The sequence below is a fragment of the Dermacentor andersoni genome, chromosome 4 (assembly GCF_023375885.2).
Source record: "Dermacentor andersoni chromosome 4, qqDerAnde1_hic_scaffold, whole genome shotgun sequence".
In the NCBI taxonomy this organism is placed as follows: domain Eukaryota; kingdom Metazoa; phylum Arthropoda; class Arachnida; order Ixodida; family Ixodidae; genus Dermacentor; species Dermacentor andersoni.
Window position 1 is genome coordinate 110,621,909 of NC_092817.1, and position 22,925 is coordinate 110,644,833.

A 22,925-nucleotide genomic window follows, 5' to 3' on the forward strand; every position below is an offset into this window, starting at 1 on the left:
GTTAAATAAAGCAGGAAGGCAGAGCATAAGTTACAAAACGTATGTGTACATGGAATCCCCCAGTTTCAGATTGTTTCATTAGACAGTTCACCGTATGAAGCACCTTATGTTTGATATAGATAAATGACACACTTTTTGAGCACTTTGAACAAGTGATTGCAAATTGAATGTTCTGTGTCGTATACAGATGAGGTTAATCGACTATTCAGTTTAATGCCAGTCTATGCGACTTCTATTCTTCTGCACCATAGGCTGTGCGGAGATGCGATGATGGCACCACCAAATGGCGCCATTGTGCACCATGGTGATGCCGTTGCTATGTTTGTAGCATAGTAACAAACATACTGAAAATTTTCACAACATATAGTATGTATGCCACGTTTCTTTTCTTGTTCATTTTGGCTGTTAAAAATCTTCTGGTACAGTACACTTCTGTTCATTTCATTTTTCAGTTGATTCGACGCTGACCACAGGTACCAGCTGGGGTCCATTTACTTCTGTGAATTACTTGAATCCTTATATTAGCTCTCATTGGTTAAATTGAACATGACTGGCCAGTATACATGTGCCCGACTCCAAAAGTGACTCCACGTGAGCCCCTAGTGACTGCAACGCTAGTCTTAGCAGCGTTAGGGGACAGTGGATTTGCCATTGTTTTTGTCAATGTTGCTAGTGGTGTCAATCGTAACTGCCGATGCCAACTTCAGTGTCGTTAATTATTGTGCATGTTGAAGGGCGAGTCCACATGTAACGATCTACTGATACAACAACCTCTTTTCACAGAACTATCGAGTTCATTATAAAAGGGTTTGACTATACGTGAATATGGTGCGTGCCTAACTTTCGCATAAATTTCAAGCAAACCGGGGTATATAGAAATATATTCAGTGCCTATCAGCGTTGAGTGAACGAAAGCTTTTTGCTTTTTTAGTAGCCCTGTTTACCTCAATACAACAGTGGAACATTCCAACGCATTTCCCGCGTGCCATGTACCTGTAAACAGTGATAATGTGCTAGGAAGCTAATTAATGCAGCACTCACCTTGGTCTGCATTGAGAGCAGTAGTTGTGACGTTAAGAGGCTGTTTACCCAGCCAGGTTACGTTCAAAGGAAAGCAAGAGCGAGGGAAAACCTTAAAACAGGACGACCACAGACAAGAATGGTAAGCTCGACAGGTCCCCCACGACAAGAATGAACACAGAAATGCTCCCAATGCATATGATAATCTACGTCAACAAAGGCTTGTTTGACAAGAAAATTGAGGCATTGCACCTTATGCGAAGCACATCCGTGTGCGACACCTTTTTTTATGTTTTTCCTTTGTTAACAAAGGACAGAGAATAAGGTAAAGAAAGGATTGCCAAACCTGTTTCTTTTTGTTGTTTTGTTCATGTGGCCTTTTTTACTTACATTATTAGTGCCTGACAATGAGGAATTTTAGTGGGAAGTTCACATAATTTGCGAGCAGCTCTAGCCAGTGTGTGTTTCTGTGAGTGACTTCGCTTGTTTAACGATAGCGTGTTTGCATCCAAAAGCAGGGTTTATACATGTCTCAGAGACAAAAATCCAATATTCAAGAACTTTCAAGGCCCTGTCAAAGCTTCTTCAAAAGTGCAGAGCAGCATCCCATTAAAAAAATTTTTTTACTTATAAAAACATTTCCAGAACACTATAGCTAAATGTATATATACAGAAGTCCATAAAATCACCACTTCACTTCGTTATATTGAAATATTTTTATACTGAAATGGGATTTTTTTTGCAAATAAGTACAGTCGCTGACATATTCTTATTGTACAAGGGGCTACAAATGTTTTTGCACTCGTGCAATGAAAAAAAAATGCTAATTTAAATTAGGAAAGTAATTCAAGGCCATTCTGCCCTGCAAAGGTGGATGACTAGTGGAGCTGTAAACATTTTAGTAAGAAAACTTGTGGTAAAGACTTTAGTGCATCACTCATTGTCATTAAGTAACGACAGTCACAATGGCTTTGTGGTCGCTATGATGTACACTGATTGGCATACTGTCAACTGCAGACACAACCTTTGATAATGTCAAATTGAAGCACGTACGCTGCTGGGTGGTCGGTTGGGCCAGATCGATGTGGAATTGCAAGCGAAATGTCTCCAACATGAAACGCGAAAATTACTCCTTTTTCAGTCCCGACACATCCACACTGAAATCACCGACAATGCATGTTGTATGCATGATTCCAAAGAATGTATGCACCGTTCACTGTAATTTGATGAGTGCTTGTAGCGTCTGCCTTAAGGACATATGAGCAATTGCATTTTTTGCTTGCTTACGGGGACATGAGTCATTGCTTACAGGGGTATGAGCCATTGCTTACGGGAGTATGAGCCATTGATGATGAAAGTTTTCGACACGCTGTTCTGTATGCTGCATGCGTGATTAAAAAGAATGTAAGCACTGTTTGCTTCACTTTGCTGAGTGCTTGTAGCCTTTGCCCCACAGGGCTATGAGCCATTGCATTTTACAGAAAGGGGTATGAGTGCTTATGGGGGTATGAGCCATTGATGATAGTTCTTGTTGCCGCATACAAAAATTCGACGGTTCCTTTGCCATATACAGCTCCACTGTAATAAAGCAATCAAACCACCGTGAAGTGGATACCTAATGTCATCTGTTGACATTTTTAAACTTGTCCAGCGAATATTGGCTGTCGTGCCATCTACGAAAAGCTTGTTAAACCAACAACAATACTGCCCCCCCACATCACCTATCACCAGCTTTGGCAATATGGCCCCCGTTTTTATGCTTTGGCAACCGATGGGTTAAATGAGGTCTCACAGCATACATACCATATTTACTCACATAATGAAAGCTCTCACATAATGAATGCACCTCCCAGTTTTCCAATAAAAGAGTGTTTTTTTTTTCCTTTTCCTCAGATTATGATCATACCTTGAAATTGCTGCTGTGAAGTTGGAGGCACATGGTACGATTCGGTGTCATATACATCGTCTGATGCACATCCGAGGCATTTTGCCATACCATAGCGCCGAATTAGATGCCAGCAGATCCAGTGTTACAGCATGACAAAATGCCTCTTTATTCCTTTTCTTTTTTTATAAATTGTTCACTTGCATTTCCACATGGCATAATGTCAGTATGAAACAAAAGATAAGCAAGCAGACCTGTTTCATAGAGAGACTTCAATAGTGACTTATGTAATGTATTGTCCATAATCCATTGTCCACAGTCATCAGCTTTTGATCACTGTCCAATTTCACACCTCTAAGTACATTTTCGTGAATTATCTTTGTCCCACGACACGTCCAAAGTAGATGATGGGCATTTACTGCAGACGCAGGAATGGAGCACTTCGGACACTTGACAACGCCTTCGTATGATTGACGCCAAGCGCAAGCACAAGTGGTCCCGGCACATTGTACACCGTATTGGATGCCAAATCGTATCGTGTGTCCGTTACTTTTTAAAGGTGGTCATGAAAAAAAATAGTTTGAACTCGTTTATCTCACATATGGAATGCGCCCTCTAAATTTGCACAAATTTTGGGGTAAAGATATCAAAATCATTAAGTGAGTTAATATGGCACCAGCATACATACAAGGTATACATACCAGCAGGGTAGGTCCTAAATATAGAGTCTATGATGTCAGCTGTGAGATTGTACTTCAGGCCCTCTGTGCCATCTGTTTGTGGCTGGACGTCAACGAGGAATGCTGCTGAGACACCAACGGGTTGTGCCGAAGGGGACATCTGAACAGTCCCAGCCTTTTTCTGTAAACAGTACGAAATGACAGTGCAAAGCCTATGTCAATAAGATTAACACACAAGTACTGACAGCTAACAAAATAAAATCCCATCACTATGTCGAGATAGGTACCATATTACCTTCAGTCATAAAGTACACATTTGTGTACGTGCCTTGTTTTTCTGTCCAGCAGTGGCCAAGCAAAAAAACCATGGACATTCAGCTGCAGGTCAACTAAACCTTCTGCTTACAAGCCGCAACCACATTTCATATCAGCCTGCAACATATTGTTACACAAACAAAGGACTAAGACTGGAGACTATTTACAAGGTATATTTACAAAAGGTAACTGCAGCACTGGCCAGTTCAGCCGACAACTCGAGAGCCAGAGAGCGTTCCTCGTCTTTGTCGAGGTAGGTGCCCGCATGCACCAGCCACAAAAAAACATGCAATATGCATGTATCATTACCCCCGGCGGCAGAGCACTGTCCCGGGGCAATTAAATATCGGTGATAATAGGAGAGTAATACGGCTTGAGGCATGCAACATGCACAACGTCAGCGGAATTTCGGGCAGATGAGGCACTGATACTGACTGGGGTGATTTCGTAGGTAACTGGAGTCACGGCCCGTAGCACTCGATATGGGCTTGTGTACCGAGACAGGACTTTTTCTGACAGGCCAACATGATGAATCGGGGACCACAGAAATACCAGAGATCCAGGCGAAAAGGGAACATCTCTGTGTTGGCAATCGTACAAGCGCCGTTGCTGGTCTTGAGAAGTCAGGAGGTGAGTGCGGGCAATTTCGCGTGCTTGGGCTGCCCTGGTGATGGTGTAAGTGCATACTCGCTGGTCTCTGCTGCAACGGATGGAAGGGATGCGTCCAGTGGCAATGTGGGTTCTCGGCCGAACAGCAGAAAGAACGGGGAATAACCGGCAGTGTCGTGATGCGAAGAATTATATGCAAAAGTTACACAAGGTAGGGCAAGGTCCCAATCAGCATGGTCGAACAAGAGTACTTTGCAAGCAAATCTGCTAGGATGCGATTCAGACGCTCGGTGAGACCGTTAGTCTGTGGATGGTAAGACGTAGTCAGCTTGTGCTTGGTGGAGCAGGAATTCAGGATGTCGGTGATGACTTGAGAAAGAAATGTCCGACGACAGTCTGTGAGCAGTTGGTGTGGAGCACCATGCTGCAGAATCACGTTGCGTAAAAGAAAACCGTGACATCTGTGGCGCAACTTGTTGGAAGCGCTCTGGTGATGGCGTAGCGCGTGGCGTAATCTGTCGACACAGCGACCCACTTGTTACCAGACGTGGATAGCAGGAAAGGGCCAAGTAAGTCCAAGCCAACGCGAAAGAATGGCTCCGAAGGAATGTTGAGCGGTTGAAGGCACTCAGCAGGGAGCATCGATGGTGTTTTTAGGCGCTGGCATTTTTCGCACGCCGCAACGCATTTCCAGACGGAGCGGGCAAGGCCTGGCCAAAAGAAGCATCGGCAAATCCGGTCGTAGGTGCAGGAGACGCCAAGGTGACCTGCCGCTGGTAAATCGTGAAGTTCTTGGAGAACAGCTGACCAGAGGTGCTTAGGAATGACGAGGAGTAGGGCAGGACCATAGGAACGTACATTGTGGTGGTATAATACACCATCCCGGAGAACAAACAGGATAAGGGAGGAATCAGAAGGCAAAGATGCCAAGCCATCAATGATGGCGCGCAAAGTGGCATCACGGCGTTGCTCATCAGGAACGTGTAGCAGCTGAGAAATGGAGAAAACGCAAGCGTTGGTATCGAGGTCAGGGTCGGCAGGTGGTTCGTCCACTGGATAGCATGATAAACAGTCTGCATCTTGATGAAATCGGCCCGACTTGTACACTACTGCATGGGAATATTCTTGGAGCCGCAGAGCCCAGCAACCAAGCCGGCTTGTAGGATCCTTGAGTGAGGAAAGCCAGCAGAGCACGTGGTGGTCCGTGATTACAGAAAAGTGCATGCTATACAAGTACGGGTGGAATTTGGAAACCGCCCAGACGAGAGCCTGGCATTCACGATCTGTAATCGAATAGTTGGCGCTCCGCTGCTGTGAGGGGGTGGCTAGCGTATGCGATAATGCAATCTTGACCCTGTTGGTGCTGGGCTAAGACTGCTCCAATACTGTGACCACTGGCATCGGTACACACCTCTGTAGGAGAGGACGGGTCAAAGTGGGCCAGTATAGGTGGCGTGGTGAGAATGTTGGTGAGGTGGGTAAACGTGGCAGTTTGAGCGTGGCCCTATATAAACAGCACGCCCTTCTTCAGAAGATCAGTAAGAGGTCGGGCAATCGCTGAGAAGTCTTTAATGAAGCGTCAGAAGTAGGAGCAGAGCCCTACAAAACTTCGGACGTCTTTGACAGACTGAGGTACAGGGAAAGACATGACAGCACAAATTTTCTCCGGGTCTGGTTGAATGCCGGAAGCGTCGACGAGGTGGCCCAGCACTATAATTCACCGACGACCAAAATGACACTTTGAAGAATTTAGTTGGAGCCCAGCCTCGCAGAAGACTTGAAGAACAGCGGATAAGCGCTCAAGGTATGTCTCAAATGTAGGCGAAAATACGAGAACGTCGTCTAGGTAGCAGAGGCATGTTGACCATTTGAACCCTTGAAGCAAGGAGTCCATCATACATTCGAACGTTGCTGGGGTGTTGCAAAGACCGCATGGCATAACTTTTAATTGATATAGACCATCAGGAGTGAAGAACACGGCCTTCTCTTGGTCTTTTTGATCCACAGAAATCTGCCAATAACCGGACCGCAGGTCTGTTGATGAAAAGTAGTTGGCACCATGGAGACAATCGAGGGTGTCGTCAATGCGAGGCAAGGGGTAGACATCTTTCTTGGTAATGGACTTTAAATGATGATAATCTACGCATAAACGCCATGTGCCATCTTCCTTTTTAACAAGCACTATGGGCGACGCCCAAGGGCTCGACGAAGGTTCAACAATGCCTTTGGCAAGCATCTCGTTCACTTTATCTTGAATAACCTTACGCTCTGAAGCACAAACTCGTTATGGCTGGCGATGAATAGGATTGCCATCACCAGTATTTATGTGATGCTTAACAACTGAAGTCTGGCCAAATTGGCGATTGCTGAGGTCGAATATGTTGTGGTAGGAAACCAAAAGGCGACACAGAGCGGCTGCTTGTTCAGGCAATAGGTTCGCAGTAATCACGGAACGAAGTGTTGCATCAGGGCAAATAGCATCCTGTGGACATGGTGAAGAATCTGAGCAGACGTCTATGGAAAACGTCGTGACCTGGTCATCTCCGACAGTATGGAGCATTTCAACCGATATGCCTTTGGGTAGAACTTCCTTTGTCAGGCCAAAATTAACAACAGGGAGGCATGTCCGGTTATCGGCGATGGTGACAATGGAGTGGGGCATAGTGATATTGCGCATCAAAAGGACATCCGGAACAGGTGTGGCAACGTAATTACCATCGGGCACAGGAAAAGATGAGAGCAAATCGACAAAAGTCAAGGCTTTAGGCGGCAGGCAGACAAAGGCGGTCGTACTAAAGTTTTTCGGCGGTTCAGCACGAATATGCACGAGTAGAGGAAGTTGAAGGCAAAGAGTACCGGCAGAACAGTCGATCAAAGCTGAATGTGCCATAAGAAAGTCGAGTCCGAAGATTACGTCGTGGGGACAATTGGTCAGCACTGTAAAAAGAACAGGAACATGGCGGCCGGCGATACTTACACAGGAAGTACATATTCCTGTGACATCAACAGTGCTGCCATCGGCCAAGCTTACAGCTCAAGTAGTAGGAGGCGTGAGAACTTTCTTCAGTCGACGACGGAGGTTGCAACTCATTATGGACACCTGGGCTCCAGTATCTATTAACGCCGTCAAAGGGACACCGTCAACATGGACATCAAGTTCTGGTTCGTTGGGAGCGTCAATGGAGGATTTTGACACGACGATGATAGTGCAGCACTACCTCTAGGGGCTGCATGGTCTAGTTTTCCATCCGGGATGGTCCGTAACTGGTCGGTGACAAATAGCGGCGTGGCTGGGGCGAAGGGGACCGACGGCGCTGAGGTGACGGCGAGCGAGCAGGATAACTGACATCTAAAGATACGTCAGAGGTAGGAGGCATACAGCGAGGCAAGTAACGGCGCGGGTCGGCATATGGGCGAGGAGATGGGGAAAAGATGCTCGAATACGACGACGTCCAGGAGGTGCGGCAGTGGCGAGCGACGTGGCCAATACGGAGGCAACAGAAGCAAATGGGCTTGCCATCCGGAGTTCTCCACTCAGTAGTGTTGCGGTATCTGGGAGGGGAATACAGATCACCGTGAGGCGGAGCTGTCGGCACTGGTCGGGCATCAGGTCGGGAGACGGAGCAGGCAGCAGGAAAACCTAGGTTTGCAAATTCTTGGTGTACAACTACCTGAATGAGAGAGATCTCTGGGGCTGGTTGGTCAATGGTGGGTTCAAGTGGGCGTGAATAGAACGGTGCAGGACTTGTAGCCTCGAGTTTGCGGCGAACAGTACGTGTGACGTGCTCATACAAGGGTGGTGAAGCGGTAAGGTCAACGCAAGACAACGTCGCAGCCGTGTTAGGGAGCCGGGAGAACTGTGGAATGACGTGGCGGCTTTTGGCGAGCTCAAAGCGGCGGCATTCCTTGACAATGATGTCGATGATGGACACATTGTTGAAGACCAACAAGTTGAAGGCGTCGTCCGCGATCCCTTTGAGTACGTGGCCGACTTTATCAACCACGGCCATTTTTTCGTCGACTTTCCGGCAAAGAGCGAGCACGTCTTGTATGTACGAGACATACGATTCAGTAGAAGACTGAACTCGGGCAGCAAACTCTTTTCTAGCAGCCAGCTGCTGACCAGCGGGATTTCCAGAGGTTGACGAGCTTCTCCTCGAAAGCATCCCAGCTAGAGATCTCGTCCTCATGTGTCCGGAACGAGACACGAGGAGTTCCGCCCAAGTAGAATAGGACATTAGCTAGCATAATGGTAGGGTCCCAGCGGTTGTTCTGGCTAACACGCTCATACAGGTTGAGCCAGTCCTCAACGTCTACATTTACTTGGCCTGAGAATATGCCAGGATTGCGGGGATCGGTAACCGTAACGTACGTTGTTGTCGGGGTTGCAGGAGTAGAAGGAGACGAGGTGTCGTCACCGGGAGCCATGCCGTAAAGCAGGACAATGCGGCTGCTGCGGAGTTCCGTGGCGAGGACAGGGAATGGCAACCTCCACCAAAATGTTACGCGAACAGAGGACTAAGACTGGAGACTATTTACAAGGTATATTTACAAAAGGTAACTGCAGCGCTGGCCAGCTCAGCCGACAACTCGAGAGCCAGAAAGCATTCCTCATCTTTGTCAAGGCGCCCGTGAGCATCGGCCACAAGAAACACGCAATATGTATGTATCAATATTGTTACACACACCCACTTCACTGCAGACACTACCATGTGTGACAGGATGTTAAACATGCCGCTTCTGTCAGCAATGGTGAAAGAATGGTTCTTCTTTCCTCTAATGCCTGCAGCCAGTAATTAACTTGCGCATGAGCTCCATGCTGTTAATGCTAATTTTTTTAGAGAAGGGAAGAATGTGACTGACTGCAGATTGAATCAAGATTTAATTGCTCTGTATTTATGTGCACTAATTAGAAAACTCACAAAGTACAGTATGATTCTACCACCTTGACTTTCAGTAGTCTGCCGTGCCTCGGAATTGAATTATGCAGCTATGACACACTTTTTGAAAGTTCATCACAATTTGGTAACGAACGGGTTAACGCTAGGTTGTGGCAAAGCAAGTTATTTAATCTGGTACAAGGAGATCAGTCCGATAGGCAAGATGTATACTTATACTGAGCTCTGCGAAGCCGAGTTTGTGAAATATCTGTTCTCAGCAACCAGTGAGCATTTATATGTAGTTATAACATTGTACAGTTTCAGCCAAGAATGATCAACTAACACTAGCGCGATTTTACATCAAATTAGGCTCCTGCTACATGGGCAAATGTCCATTCTCTCCCCACTCAACCTAGACTAGTCTATATCTAAAATTGAAGCAGAGAACCATAAAAGGTTTGGCAAGGTGCTCATCAAGATGACTGACTTCCTACACATCACAAGATGTGCATGTGTGCAAAACAGTAAGCTGAATGTTTATAGACAAGCAAGTTATACTAGTTCCAGCCAGCAGTCATGAGTGCAGAAGCATGTAAATCCATTCACACATCTCATGTCTTAATGAAACGAATGAAGCATTTTCATTTTTAGTGTAAATGTCTGCGTTGCTGAGATGGGACCACTCACACTTTATTGCATCTGAACCAACTACTCTTCAGCAACACAAAATGCTGCTGCATGTGTCAAGACATATTTGTAAATTTGTAGATAAAGTTCGGTAGGTATCTTAATACAGTCACTATGGCTGCTTTTGTTTGGCATCTGATAGCGCACGCTTGTGTGTGCCAATTCACCCGAGTATCTCTATTGCAATCGACAAAGCAGATTTCAGACCAGCCAGACTAATGTAGAGTGTGCTTTGAAAAGATAGTGCACCATTACCCTAATTGCACTGCCGTCAACCTGCGGTAACCCAAGCCCATTCTGCAGTGTCGGTGTGACAAGAACATACATGGCACAAAATCAGCAGCAAGGAAATTTGCGCAGGCTGTTAGATGACGTTTGAAAACTAATAACTAGAAGATAGAAAGCAAGTGCTTCTGAATATTTATGGCATGATTAATTATTTAAAGCTAAGATAACATAAGTGAAAAGCTCACTGGAGCGTGGTTGGCCCAAAACTCCTCTGGTGTGATCACCCGGCTGACAACCAAGTTCCTGTACAGCTCAAACAGGCGCGGGTCTTCCTGAAGAATCCTGAAAAAGGGTTCCAGTTCAACATGAATTCAAACAAGAATGGCAAAACAAGACAACACAAAGGTGCTGGCTATATGGCAGACTGACAAGAGAACAGTGAGCATTGAAAAAAAAAAAAAAAACAGATGAAAATTCAATGACAAACGCCTCTGCACTGCACAGAAGGGTTACAATTTGGCTGGAATGGAGCTCTCTCAAATGTCAAACATATGCTGTCTTGTTAAAGGGACACTAAAGAGATACACCAAGTCCCTTTAGACTGATAAAGTATTCTTGCAAAACACTATTTTCATTAACTTCGCTGTAAAAGGCTGGTTATTAAAAGAAAGAATGAAGGCCAAAGTACCACATCTTTGGTTTCACGCCAAAACCCTGCCACCAGTACGTCGGTCTGGCATCATGGATTTCAATGTATATTTTAGTATTTGGGCTTTTGTAGCTCAGTGAAAGCTTTCAAAACTCGCTGAGTTGAGTCCCCTTAAGAAAGATTCTTGTCAATATTTAATGGCAAAAAAATTAACTAGGCCCAAGCAGAGGCTGTCAAAATCCACGACATCCTGAAGAGCAGGTGTGGGAACGTCAAAGCAGCATCTCCACCTGTCTTTCATTACTGCACCTTCTCTGGCTTAACAAGCCTCTATTCATGGTAAGAATGCCTTTCTTGGCAATGTAGAAGGCCAATTTACTAGCACAGCTCAAATAATTTCAGCTCAATAATTTATCTCTCTAGCGTCCTTTTGATGGCTCAAGAAATTTCCTCACTACAATCGCCCACACACCATTCTTAAACAAAATCCCACATTAAGGGGCCCCTAAACAACCTCTAACATTTTTTTACACATTTAACATAAGCACGCGCATTGTGTACAGAATTCCGTGACGCTGATCTTTGGTGAACGCGGCAGGGCTAAGCGGCGTGGGAATGGCACAAATTTAAAAAAACAATTCCATGCTTCTCTCTTGATCTTCCCGGTGCTTCTCAGCACATTGCGATGTCATCGGGTGCTCCAAGTGATATCGAGTAGTCGACCTACAAGAAACTATGACTTTTGATTTGTCTACTAATGCACCTGTAAGCAGTTGATACAGTCACACACCTGCTCTTCCTAGCAGTGTTGCTTGCTTGTGCACACATGTGTTACATGTTTCGTCATGTCATGTCACTCTTATTAAGTACGTATTTACAAAAATAAAGAAGAGAAAAGAACAAAACAAATAATAGAAGTCCTTTTCTGCACCAACACAATGCTTCAGCTTTCGTTTTTCTCACAGGCGCCAGTGATGAACACCCTATAAATTGCTATGCCACGTCTCTGCAAAACACAGTGGTATGTATCACGTTGCAGGTCTGGCAAAATGCCGGCAATTAGCGGGGCCTCCTTCATCCGTTTGCTTGCACTTTCTCTTTTCTATTTGTGCGGTGGGTTGTCAAACCTCTGACAAAGTACTGTAAGCAAATTGGGCAGTGATCGCGTATCATTCACAACACAGGGTCACGTCTATCGCAGTACTGCTTCGCAGGAGCACGAGGTACAGGCCAGTACGGTAGCCAAAAAATGTGGAGTCATGGTAACTGGATGTGAATGGTGTTTAGAAACGAGAAAAAAAGAAAGCGCAAACATGACATTGCTAATGACCACTAATCTCGGTTCATAATATAGATCAGTGGTAATGACATAGTGTCCACATGTCACTTAGAGGAGCACACGGCAAGGAGAAGAGACCTCTCGAAGGGGGAGACACAAAAGAAACGAAGAAATGAGCAACGGACGCATTCTTCATCATCAAACAGCTCTAACTCTACTATTACGGCATCATTTTCAAAACTTTTTGCAGCTGCATATTTGTTGTAGACTCACACACAACTGCCACTATATAACACATTTTCAACCTCGGAGTGGTTGAGGGGCCCTTTAAACTATCACATGCCACTGCAGTACGGCGATCATCCTCTTCTGTCACAATAAACCAATTTGCTCATGGTTCACATACTTAATAAGCCCACAGCCAAGCTGGCTACTACGACTGCTATGAGCACTGCATATGCATCTCAATTTCACATGCTTACTCTGTTTCAGAAGTTTGTGCAGCAGATCCAAGGCTATGCGAACCACAAACACAAAGTTTTCCACAGTGAGACGTAGTTCCACAGTTTGGAGCACATTGGACAAATAAATGGCCTTGATAAGTGACCTTGTCGGCAGGTTGGAAGCTTCTCTGCAGGTCGCAGGGCTTTTTTTTTGCAAGATATTGCGTTTCTCTTTAATAAAGTATTTCTTGAGGCTCTATGACACTGAAAATAGAGTTCTCGACTTGTTCGAATGGACACACACAGAGACCCCAAAAAATGTGCATTTAAAAAGCCCAATCAATTAACTGATTTGACAGTGGCTAAATTAAAGCCACAGCCACAACCACAAAAACACGGAGTACTTCCTCCTGGGTAGTGCTTCATCCTTTGCAAGAATGGCATCTGCAGACTTGCTTGTGTGGTATCATTAGCATCATCCCAACCCACTCTTTTACGGGAAAGGATAGAATAAGGTGGCGTTCAACATGATTAGAACAGTGTGGAAGGAGTAAACATGCACAAATTCTAATTAAATAAGCGGCTGCACTTACGAATGTCAGTGAGGGCACCGTGTACAAGTGAATGCTACAAGAGGGATCAAGAGATGGCGCCACTGTCCCGTGCGACGCACTGGACGAGTGCTCCTTCCACCTCTGCAACCCTCCTCCTGCTCTGTATCTCAAAATGTCTTTAAGGCGCACGCCTTTATGGTATCAGAGCAAATATGGAACGAATTTTCTACCGCTGCTATCACAACAGCTGATCTCACTGCACACTTGCGGTCTCAGTAGATGCTGCCACTGCCTTTGCTACACTACTTGCAGCTAGCAGACAACAGGGCATGAAAGGGCACCTTTAAGATGTGTTCACCCCCCTAATTAGGGGGAGAAGCCTGTAGCTCCCACACTGCTGCACAGAACTACTGAAACAGAGTACAGTGCCAGAAGCAAAAGTGTCAACCCCATCGCTGAAGGGACCGGCAGGGTCTTGCATTCCAAAGCTACACACAGGTTATGACAACACACTGTGGTGGGAGCTGCAAATTATTTTGCTCACCTGAGGTTCTTTACCACAGTAAAATTTTAGTTGGGGAAGATTTCTTGCATTTTTTGCCCTATCAGAATTAAGCTTGTCAAACCCAAAACACTATTCTCAGCAGATGAACACTATGGCCACTAATGAACCACCACCACATAAAACTGCAGAAGTCTGTCAAAATGCAGCACCTATGGTTGATGTTCATTGTTTCTTTTAGAAATCCCAGTTCATGCTTGACACCATCTTATTTTTTTTATTTGACTCAATGATTTCTGTGTAAGAATGACACTAAAGAGCAACTCCAAACTAGTTTAGACAAGTAGAGTATTCTTGCAAGACTCTTTGCATTTATTTATATTTCACAGCAAATTTGGTTTTTACCAAACTTAACTCGGCATAGTGCTCGCAGTCAGAAAATGCTCACATCCCCAACATCAGTCATCAAAAATTATTTTTATTTTTCTCGAGTAATCATCACACCCTCAAACATTGCTGCAGCAACTGCTGCCCACTCGTTCCAGCCAACGATGGTGATAATGTATGGTATTTAACAGGGATAAGCGGGCTAGTTGGTGGTCGTTAATGGAATGCATCATGTAACCGCACTCTTGTGTGTTCCTTCCTTGTCCCTTGTTTTTCAGTGCGGTTACATGATGCATTCCATTAATGTATGGTAGCCAAGTGCTAGTGTTGCAAATAGCAAAGTCAGTGGTGAGACAGACTCTGAACAGGTGTGGTCAGGGTCATTTTATTTAGGTATTCATTTAGTGACTCGTTTTAGCTAGCGCCTGCAAATAAAGGGCCTTTGCAGTTCCTGCTTGTGTAAAACTTATGCTCTTATTACTAAGTTAAATGCTGTTTGCAAGTAACATTTTGCTTGAGCTTACAGTAGCTGATGAGAGAAAGACTATCTACAACCACTTCATTTTTCTATATAGCCACTAGGACGTTCTAAGGAAAACTCTCTCCACATAATTATCACACCCCCAACTTCGCATCAATTTCCCGCAAGAGAAAAGTGCCAGCATTACGCAATCAAATATGGTATTAAAGAAAAGTTGCATTTTCACCCATTACATGAAGCAGTGACAAGATATGGTATGGTAAAACTTTATTCTGGTCCTTCGGAACGCACGACAATATAGTTGGCAAATAATGCAAACTACGTCTTGCACTGGTTAGTATGGTATCGGTTGGAGTAAACATTTGCAGGTGCTTGTGAGCAATAAATTTTTGAGAAGAAGAAAGCTTTAGTCAGTGCTGCCTCAAGTCTGAATCATTTTCACCTGTGGAGGTGATGCCCTCAGGTGGTTAAAAGCAGAGAAACGACTGTTTCTTTCTCCTCTGCACTATCCTGGCTTTCGTTTCTTGCCAATGGCCTCATTTATATTCTTTCACCTTGTCATTGACTTATGAATAATCTGCAGAGCACGGTGTCAACCAATCACATGAACGAGCACCCAAGAAGATAGACAGAGCTTCTTTTGATATAGTCTAGAGTCCAAAGCTGCACATCAGCAGATATTGAAAAGATTAGAGGAGTAAGCCCGCAATCACTACTATTGCCATAAAATAAAATCACAGAGTTCAAATGTCCCACAGCAATACACAGGCTATGGAAGACGTAACAGGAGTCTCCAGATTAATTTAGACCAGCTGGGGCACCTTCTTTGAGGCGCACCAAATGTAAGCGCACAGGTTTCTGCATTCCACAACCATCTGAATGAGGCTGACTTTCAAACCAGTGACCTCATCCCAAGCGGCAGAACACCACAGCCACTGAGCCACCAAGGTGTGGCAGCAAAGGCTTCCTTTTTCGTAAACCACAGCAGGTCAGTGGGACGCCACTAACTTTGAAGTACTTTCACTTGTTTTGAGCGCCCTTGTGCAGAAAATGTTCTAAAAGCTGTTTTAAAAGTTGCATGCACTGTCGTGGCCCCTTTTTAAGCCACAGTTACAACTGTAGGCAGATCTGGAGATGTAGCAATATGCTCCAGTCACCTGCGACAAGTTCGTGCTTGAACTTGCACTGACAGCACATCTAAGGCAGCCTTAATTGACCATTTGCAGAACTGTGAACATGTGTACCAGAACAGCTAGGGAAGCAAATGGCTTTCTGGGAAAACAAGCTGCTTGGTCAGGTTGGCTTTGTTGCATCATTATTTTTTTAGCACTAGCACTTGACTCAATGAGAGTTGCCTATATTCGAGCATGCATTCTACCCTCTTGCAATCCTGGTCGAGTGTTCTCTTCAGTTGTGCTGTCGTCATGAGAAAATGCTATATGTATGCTGTTTAATTTTTAAAAAAAAACATCATTTGAGAGCCAGCACTGATGCTATGTTTTTGTCTGCTGTTGTCTGTACTTCAAGCCGGAGAAAAATTCCTTCACGCCATTTGTGCATAGCATGTACATTGTCACCGCACAAACTTTCCAATCATGCCAACAACCTGCATTATGTTTGCCCACGGAAACTGTCATTCTAAGTTCATTGTTCATGACTCACAAAATCTACCTGGTTAAGACCAACTGCATTATACAAGGTATATTAATATAATTGCGACTGACTGGAGACCCACTTGACAAGAGGGCCCCACCCATAGTGGAATCTAAGAGACCATGTTTTTGTAAAATTGTTTAAGTCGATGAAAAAAAGGAAACCTAACAAGAAAAAAAAATTGAGGGTCATAAAGGTGCAGAAAGTGAATTTCAGGAGATCTATAAGAACTCAATCCCACTGTCTCTTGGTTTGAGTCCAGAAGGTGCCATCTGATTTACAATATCCAAAATGGGAAAGGCAACTTCAAATTTCTTTCATTATTTTTTTTTCTTTCATGTGAAATTTAATCACAAGAAAGTGTTTTTGTGGATTGCTATGACAAAGCAGGCTAATATTTGGTGGCTTCTTGTTGAAGCCAAAGGAGCAATTCAGAATCTGCGTGCAGCAAAAGAAAGCTACAGCAGCATTGCTGTGGTGCGTTTCACAGCACTGCAGTTGATTTGGAGACCAATATGTTCACCATAACAAACTTTGCTTACTGCCTCTTCAAGTAATATGTGACTTGCATGTGTTTTACTGCAGCCCAAAGCTAAACCCCCAAAAGGCGTTTTCTCATTATTCTGATTACAGATTACAGATGACATAGCTTATTTCTGTTATGTGAATTTAACATTTATCCCTCTTGCATCAAGTGTTAACAAGCAATCGGCATTCAAGCGAGGCAAAAAAGTATTGTCACAGAGCACCTGTTTTTTTCTTCAAGGTCAGAATTCAAAGTCCTTTTGAACTTTGGCAGCAGCTGCTGTAGAAGCTCCTTCACGCTGTTCCTGTCTTCCAGTTGAGCCTGGGTGCCCAGAGAGTTGACAAAATGGAAGGTGGTCGCAGAACCCTCGGTACCATGAAGAACAACTTGGAGCTGCACTTTAGCCTTGCCCTCTGGAGATATCTTTTGCACTGCATGAAGAAAAAAAACACAAGCACAAGCACGTTTAACTACCCAAAGTGGATGAGAGTTATGTGCTGGAATGTAAACACTCAATCATGAACGCTGATCACATGCTGTACATCAAAATACCACCATTATTTGCAATTACGAAACAATCAAAATGTAGTGAGAGCAGGTGACTGAAACTTTCACAACATTATAATTTACACAAGATACTGTTACTGACTGCAAATGTTGCCGAGATCAACCTAGAGAATTGAATGATGACAGTGTTATCATTCACAAGTGAGCTGTCCCATTACTGCTTGCCTAAACTACAGCAAATTTTAGATAATTGTGGGGTTTAATGCACAGAAACTGTACAGTGGGTTATGAAGGATGGCGTATGCAGCGAAGGCTCCAGATTCATTTTGGACCCATAAGGTTCTTTAATGTGCATTCAAAACACAGTACACGAGCATTTTTGCATTGTGCCTCCATTGGAATGCGACCGCCATGGCCGAGGTCGAACCCACAACCTTGTGCTTACCAGCACAACTCATTAGTCACTGAGAAATCATGGCGGATATCATAAATTTGGTGACAACTTGAGGACTATAATGACTTTTACACTGGCATTACCAATCCTTGCATTGTTAACCTATATCAATGAATGAACAAATTCTTTATTTATTTTTTTCAATAAAGGATAACTTGATTGGAAAAGCAGTGACAGATAAAGCAAAAGAAGGTGACACCACCCTAGTTCTGATGGCCACAGGTTCCACATTAATAAAACGTGCACATCCCCTTTTTAAAAAAGAATTCATCCCCATTGCCTGAGTACCATTTCCCGGTGGTTGGAGGGTACTCGTTTGAGCTACATTGTGGGCTCACTGATTACCAGGCATGGCCTCATGGCCAGGGTTCCATACTACTTGACTCAATGCAGTTTGTCTCGATATGTCATCAGTAGTCGGTGTGATGCGCATCCGTCTAGGTAGGCACAGCAGGCCACTTCAGGGACTATGATGGTGTTTGGGTCACTGCAGGTGGCAGCGAGGGCAATGGCAGCCTTTTCAGCTTCTAGCGAGCTGGACATTCTTATGAATGCTGTGACGATTGTATTTGTCGCCTGGTCTATGATGCTGATAGCTGACGCCCTGTGTCGCTCATATTCTGCCACGTCCATGTATCTGACAGCAGCGTGGTTGGCGAACATTCTAACGTGGGCTTTAGCCCAGGCCTTCGGTCTTCCTTGATAGTTTTCTGGGTGCATATTCTTCAGTGCCGGGGCTACCTGTATTAGTTCAATAATTGCCAACGGTAGTGACTGTGGCATGTTGCTGTGCCTGTTCAATGTCCATTAGTACTCTAGCTTTTTCAGCAGGTGTCGTCATGTGGCTGAATTGAACAGCTGCTGTTACTAGTTAATGAAATGAACTTCGAGAAGCTGTTTAAAGTCGCGCAGCTTTTCACAATGAAGATTAAAGCCAGTGTGCATTCTCCTGGCAGCTGGGAGAATTTCTGAAACGAATTTCTCCCGGCACTTGCTTCCTATTGTTAGGTTAGGTTAGGTTAGGTTAGGTTAGGTTCGGGCACACCTGCAGACTCTCGTGCACACGTGCAGGCAGTTTTTTCAGGCAGTTTGTCGCGTGACCTCCGAGCGCCAAAAGGAGGTGAATGCCGGGAGAAATTCGTTTCAGGAATCCTCCCGAGACGCTGCCAAGATCAAAGGTTCGACACGGCAGTCTCGCGGAACTGACACTGGAACGTCTATCGTGCGCTTGCATAACTGAATTTCAAGCAGAACTACCTCACGCGCCGCGCGATCATGTTTATACATATACACACGCACACGTGGCATCATGTAACAGCCTGGTTCGCGAGTCATCGCTGCTACTGTCACACCCTTCACGACATGAGCACTCACTTTTGATATCGGCGTACTTGTGGCTCACGGAAAAGGAATCCTTGCCTTCCAACATCCAGGCAATGCGCTCTGCCATCAAGTAGAGGGTCCCGTTGTTCTTCTTGTAGCGCACGTTACTAACCATCAGAAGAACGTCTTCCGAAGATGTGCCCATGGCTTCGAGTCGATGGGGCGAATTCGCGCCCAAAGCAAGCACCCACCGATTTTAGAATTCAGGCGCACAGTGTTGATACTGAAGGACGCGAAACGAAACTGAAGCCACGCTTGAGATGAAGTAGTCAAGGTAACCGACGCATCTGTAGCTTGAGAGTGGGCGATTCATACGGGAAGATTAGTTCTTCGTAAAACAAATCGCAACCGAAGAACGGCAGGAAATTTGGTCCGCTGTTCGCACATTCGGAACAAATGAACACCGAAAACCTTCGCGGGCGAAAACACACAATGCCTTCGGACAATGTACAACATATAATACGCTACACTTGCAGCAGCCAGGAAAGAATTTAAGCAAATTCTACTACACGACTACTATCTACTAGTGCCAGAACCGCCGGTAATCTCCATTCAACCATTCAACATGTTGTGAATTGTCGGCATCGGCCGCCTAGCGGCAAAATTGTTTCTAAATGTGGCCTCCGAGATTGCGCAGCGTCGAACTATAGTTTTGTAAACCGCCAGTCGGTGGCGACACAAGTCCGTTAACGCTACGATGGAATGGCTGTACCGCATTTCTTTGGATTTTACGGCCTTTTTTAAGAGGGAGCTTTAGCTCGAGCCCAACTCCGACGCGGCCTATTCAAATACATATAAAACGCGAAAATGTATTTCTGGGATAACCCCTGGACCGATTTCAATGTAATTTCTTGCATTTGAGAGAGAAAGTTAAATAAATTCTATATAGTGTTTGTTGGAAGCGAAATATTGATTTAGGGCCTGGATTTTGTTAAACAGATTTTCAAAAATGTGAGGAGGAGGAGGAGGAAAGAACTTTATTGTGAGCCCTGCGAGTTGGTGGGGAGGGGTCTGAAAAAAATAGAAGCACGAAGTTTACAAATTATTAGCTCTGCATTAAGAAAAGATATCGCAGTTCTGTAAACGGCATCCTCTAGGTCATTGAAAGCGGACAAATTTGATATGTCATTTTATATTTTACGTGATTTTTTTTTACGTTGTATACAAGGGTTCTGCAAAAGCTGTATTTCCATATTACCAATTTATTTTTTAGATTCATGTGTGACATATCAATTTTGACCGTTTTAGATGTGCTATTAGATGCAATTCACATAATTATAATATCGTGTTTCAGTGCTGAGTTACAGAGTTGTAAACTTGATAGTTCCGTTTTCTGAAAATTTGCGATTTTTGCCAATTTTTATATGAAAATTAACGACCTATGGCAAAAACTCGAAACCAACAGTCACTAGATTTTAAGTTTTTCCTTTAAGTGCAACAAACCTCTCTAAATTTTCTGCAGTGGTTGCTGAGAAAAACGAATTCTCCTTTTACATGTGTTCAGATACGACCACCCGAGCTAAAGCTTCCTCTTAATATTCTCCACTAGTGTTTGAACTCCGATCAACATTTGCATATTCCAGTTTAGTGCCTCTCCTGTTTAACTATACTGCTAATAATAATTATATTTCTGAAGTGAACAGCTACAAGGGCTTCAGATCTGTAAATATCTCTCCTGGATACAACACGTAGATAACGCCACAGCTAACGCCCTTCACAAACTCTTTTTACTTCGACGTGCTTTCAAGCTCACGCCCCCCAGTGAGCGTTAATTTTCTCACATATAACACCATTATTCGTCCCATGTTAGAATATGCCGTCCTAAACTCGGATTCATTCACTAAAACCTGCTGCACAGCAAACCACACAGCAAAAAAAAAAAAAAAAAACAGTGCAGTTTATTCATAGCTCCTATGGCCGTTCATCTCTCGCTCATCTACTTAATCAAAGTAGTTTGCTTCCAGTCTCATAGAAATCGCATCTGTCGTTTAAACTTTCTTTCTTCAATTAATCAAAGTTCAATACAATTTTAACGCAGCCAACGTCATACTGTACTCCTCTGGACATAACACAACACAGCGGCACGATTTTAGAGTGACACCACTAAACGCAAGTATCAACTCTTATAAGTATTCCTATTTCCCCAAAACGATTACAGATTGAAATAATCTTACTAATGATGCGGTATCATAAAAGTCCCTACAAATGTTTGAAACCCGTCTTTAATTTCCTATACCATATTTTGTACTACATTATATCCTTTTGTTGCATTTGTATCTTATATTTTTGCATTTCTATTCCTTGATATTGATTTATGATTTGTAATATGAAATGGCTTATGATTTATTTTGAATTTTATTTGCTGTTTCCAACGTGTGTTTACTTGTATATATATTGTATGCCCACCTAAGGTCTTATAAAAGATCGCAGTATATATATATATATATATATATATATATATATATATATATATATATATATACGTCCAGCGGACGTCCCATCGCACGATCGCTTGGGTGGCGTATGGGCACCCAAGATCGTGCGATGGGGTACCATGGGGACATGCGCTTGGCACGTTGCGGGTACATGTCAGGGCCTCTTGCGCAGTGTAAGATAAGAGAAATATCAAAAAGTTTGCCTACGTGCATACGCATGCGCACATGCGCGAGCACGCAAGTGTAGTGGGCTTCTTCTTTTTCTGTGGGTCTTCCGCAAGGCAAAATTAAGTGGCATACTGAACTGTAACTGAAGCTCTTAACGCAAGCTGCTTCAAAACTTACGCAAGGTAGGATATGCACACTTGAGCTGCAGACATGACAGCTTCAGATTATAACATGAACATATTAGAAAAATGCATTTCTCTCAGGTGGAAACTGAAAGATCAAGCTACTGGGAAGAGAACTATTCACATGTATGTGGGCAAAAAAAAACAAAAATAAGCAAGAACAAGATATCATATCGATGGGACGTCCTTAGTAAGATATCCGAAACTAGATGTCCGAAGGACGTTCTGTTTGTCTCCGAAGCGGTGCATGGATGTTGGGACGCGATAGGGAAGTCCCGAGGACGGGGGCTTGTCAGCGGTTGTCAACCTTCGCTGTATTTCAATAGCTAGCAAAATATTTACGCCCTATCTCATTTATATGGGATGCTGTGCTGCTCAATCAACTCCAGCCTCTATGACCAGCGCCAAACCGGGCCCGCTCGGCGGCGGAGGTACAGTGCCTAAAATATAGCCAGGGTCACGGGAGCCTTGGAATAAGATCCCCTCCATTCGCAAAAAATTGCTTCCATAAAGTTTATTCTCTCACTGTGTGTAATCAGTGAGCTTCATGAAAGGCACGTCCAGGCCCAGAAAGCGCGTGCTGTGCTCTTGCGTAACAATGCCGCTTAGGACCACGTCATTCTTCTTCACTGGAACGCTTCCCCCCTTCCCTTACTTCTTCTTCTTTTTACTCTTTAACGTTTGTTAATGATCTGCCATGAGCCGCGTTCAGCTCAAGGCTGTCGATCCTCGTCATCTGCACCAACAATTAACAAGTTGTGCTTAAGACTTCCGCCTACGACAAGTGGTTCTTAGCTCGAAGTGAGACATGTTTATAAAAAGCTGTGGTTCCGATTATAAATGCGATTGATCGTACAGCTTACACGGAAATGGTTTCTTGCAAGTGCGTGCTTCCGAGAGAAATAAGGAAACACGCGCAAAGCGAGCTTCACCCGACCACTGGGTGAACGGCGGTGAAACAAACTAAGCAAGAGCACGGTGTCTTCGATACACACGTTGACAGATCTGTGTATGTGGT

General features: G+C 44.2%; 1 protein-coding gene across 1 annotated transcript in view; it reads right to left on the reverse strand.

Annotated features, from left to right (window-relative positions):
- The window catches only part of Tfb1 (transcription factor B1), a 46,745-nt gene extending 27,053 nt beyond the window's left edge, over positions 1–19,692 (reverse strand). Inside the window, exons 1-4 of the mRNA XM_050184471.3 lie at positions 19,114–19,692; positions 17,002–17,209; positions 10,550–10,646; positions 3,607–3,766 (exon numbers count right to left, since the gene is read on the reverse strand). Coding sequence (XP_050040428.1) covers positions 3,607–3,766; positions 10,550–10,646; positions 17,002–17,209; positions 19,114–19,267 — 619 coding nt within the window. The 5' untranslated portion in view covers positions 19,268–19,692. The remainder of the gene's footprint in view (positions 1–3,606; positions 3,767–10,549; positions 10,647–17,001; positions 17,210–19,113) is intronic.
- Positions 19,693–22,925: the final 3,233 nt, after the last annotated feature.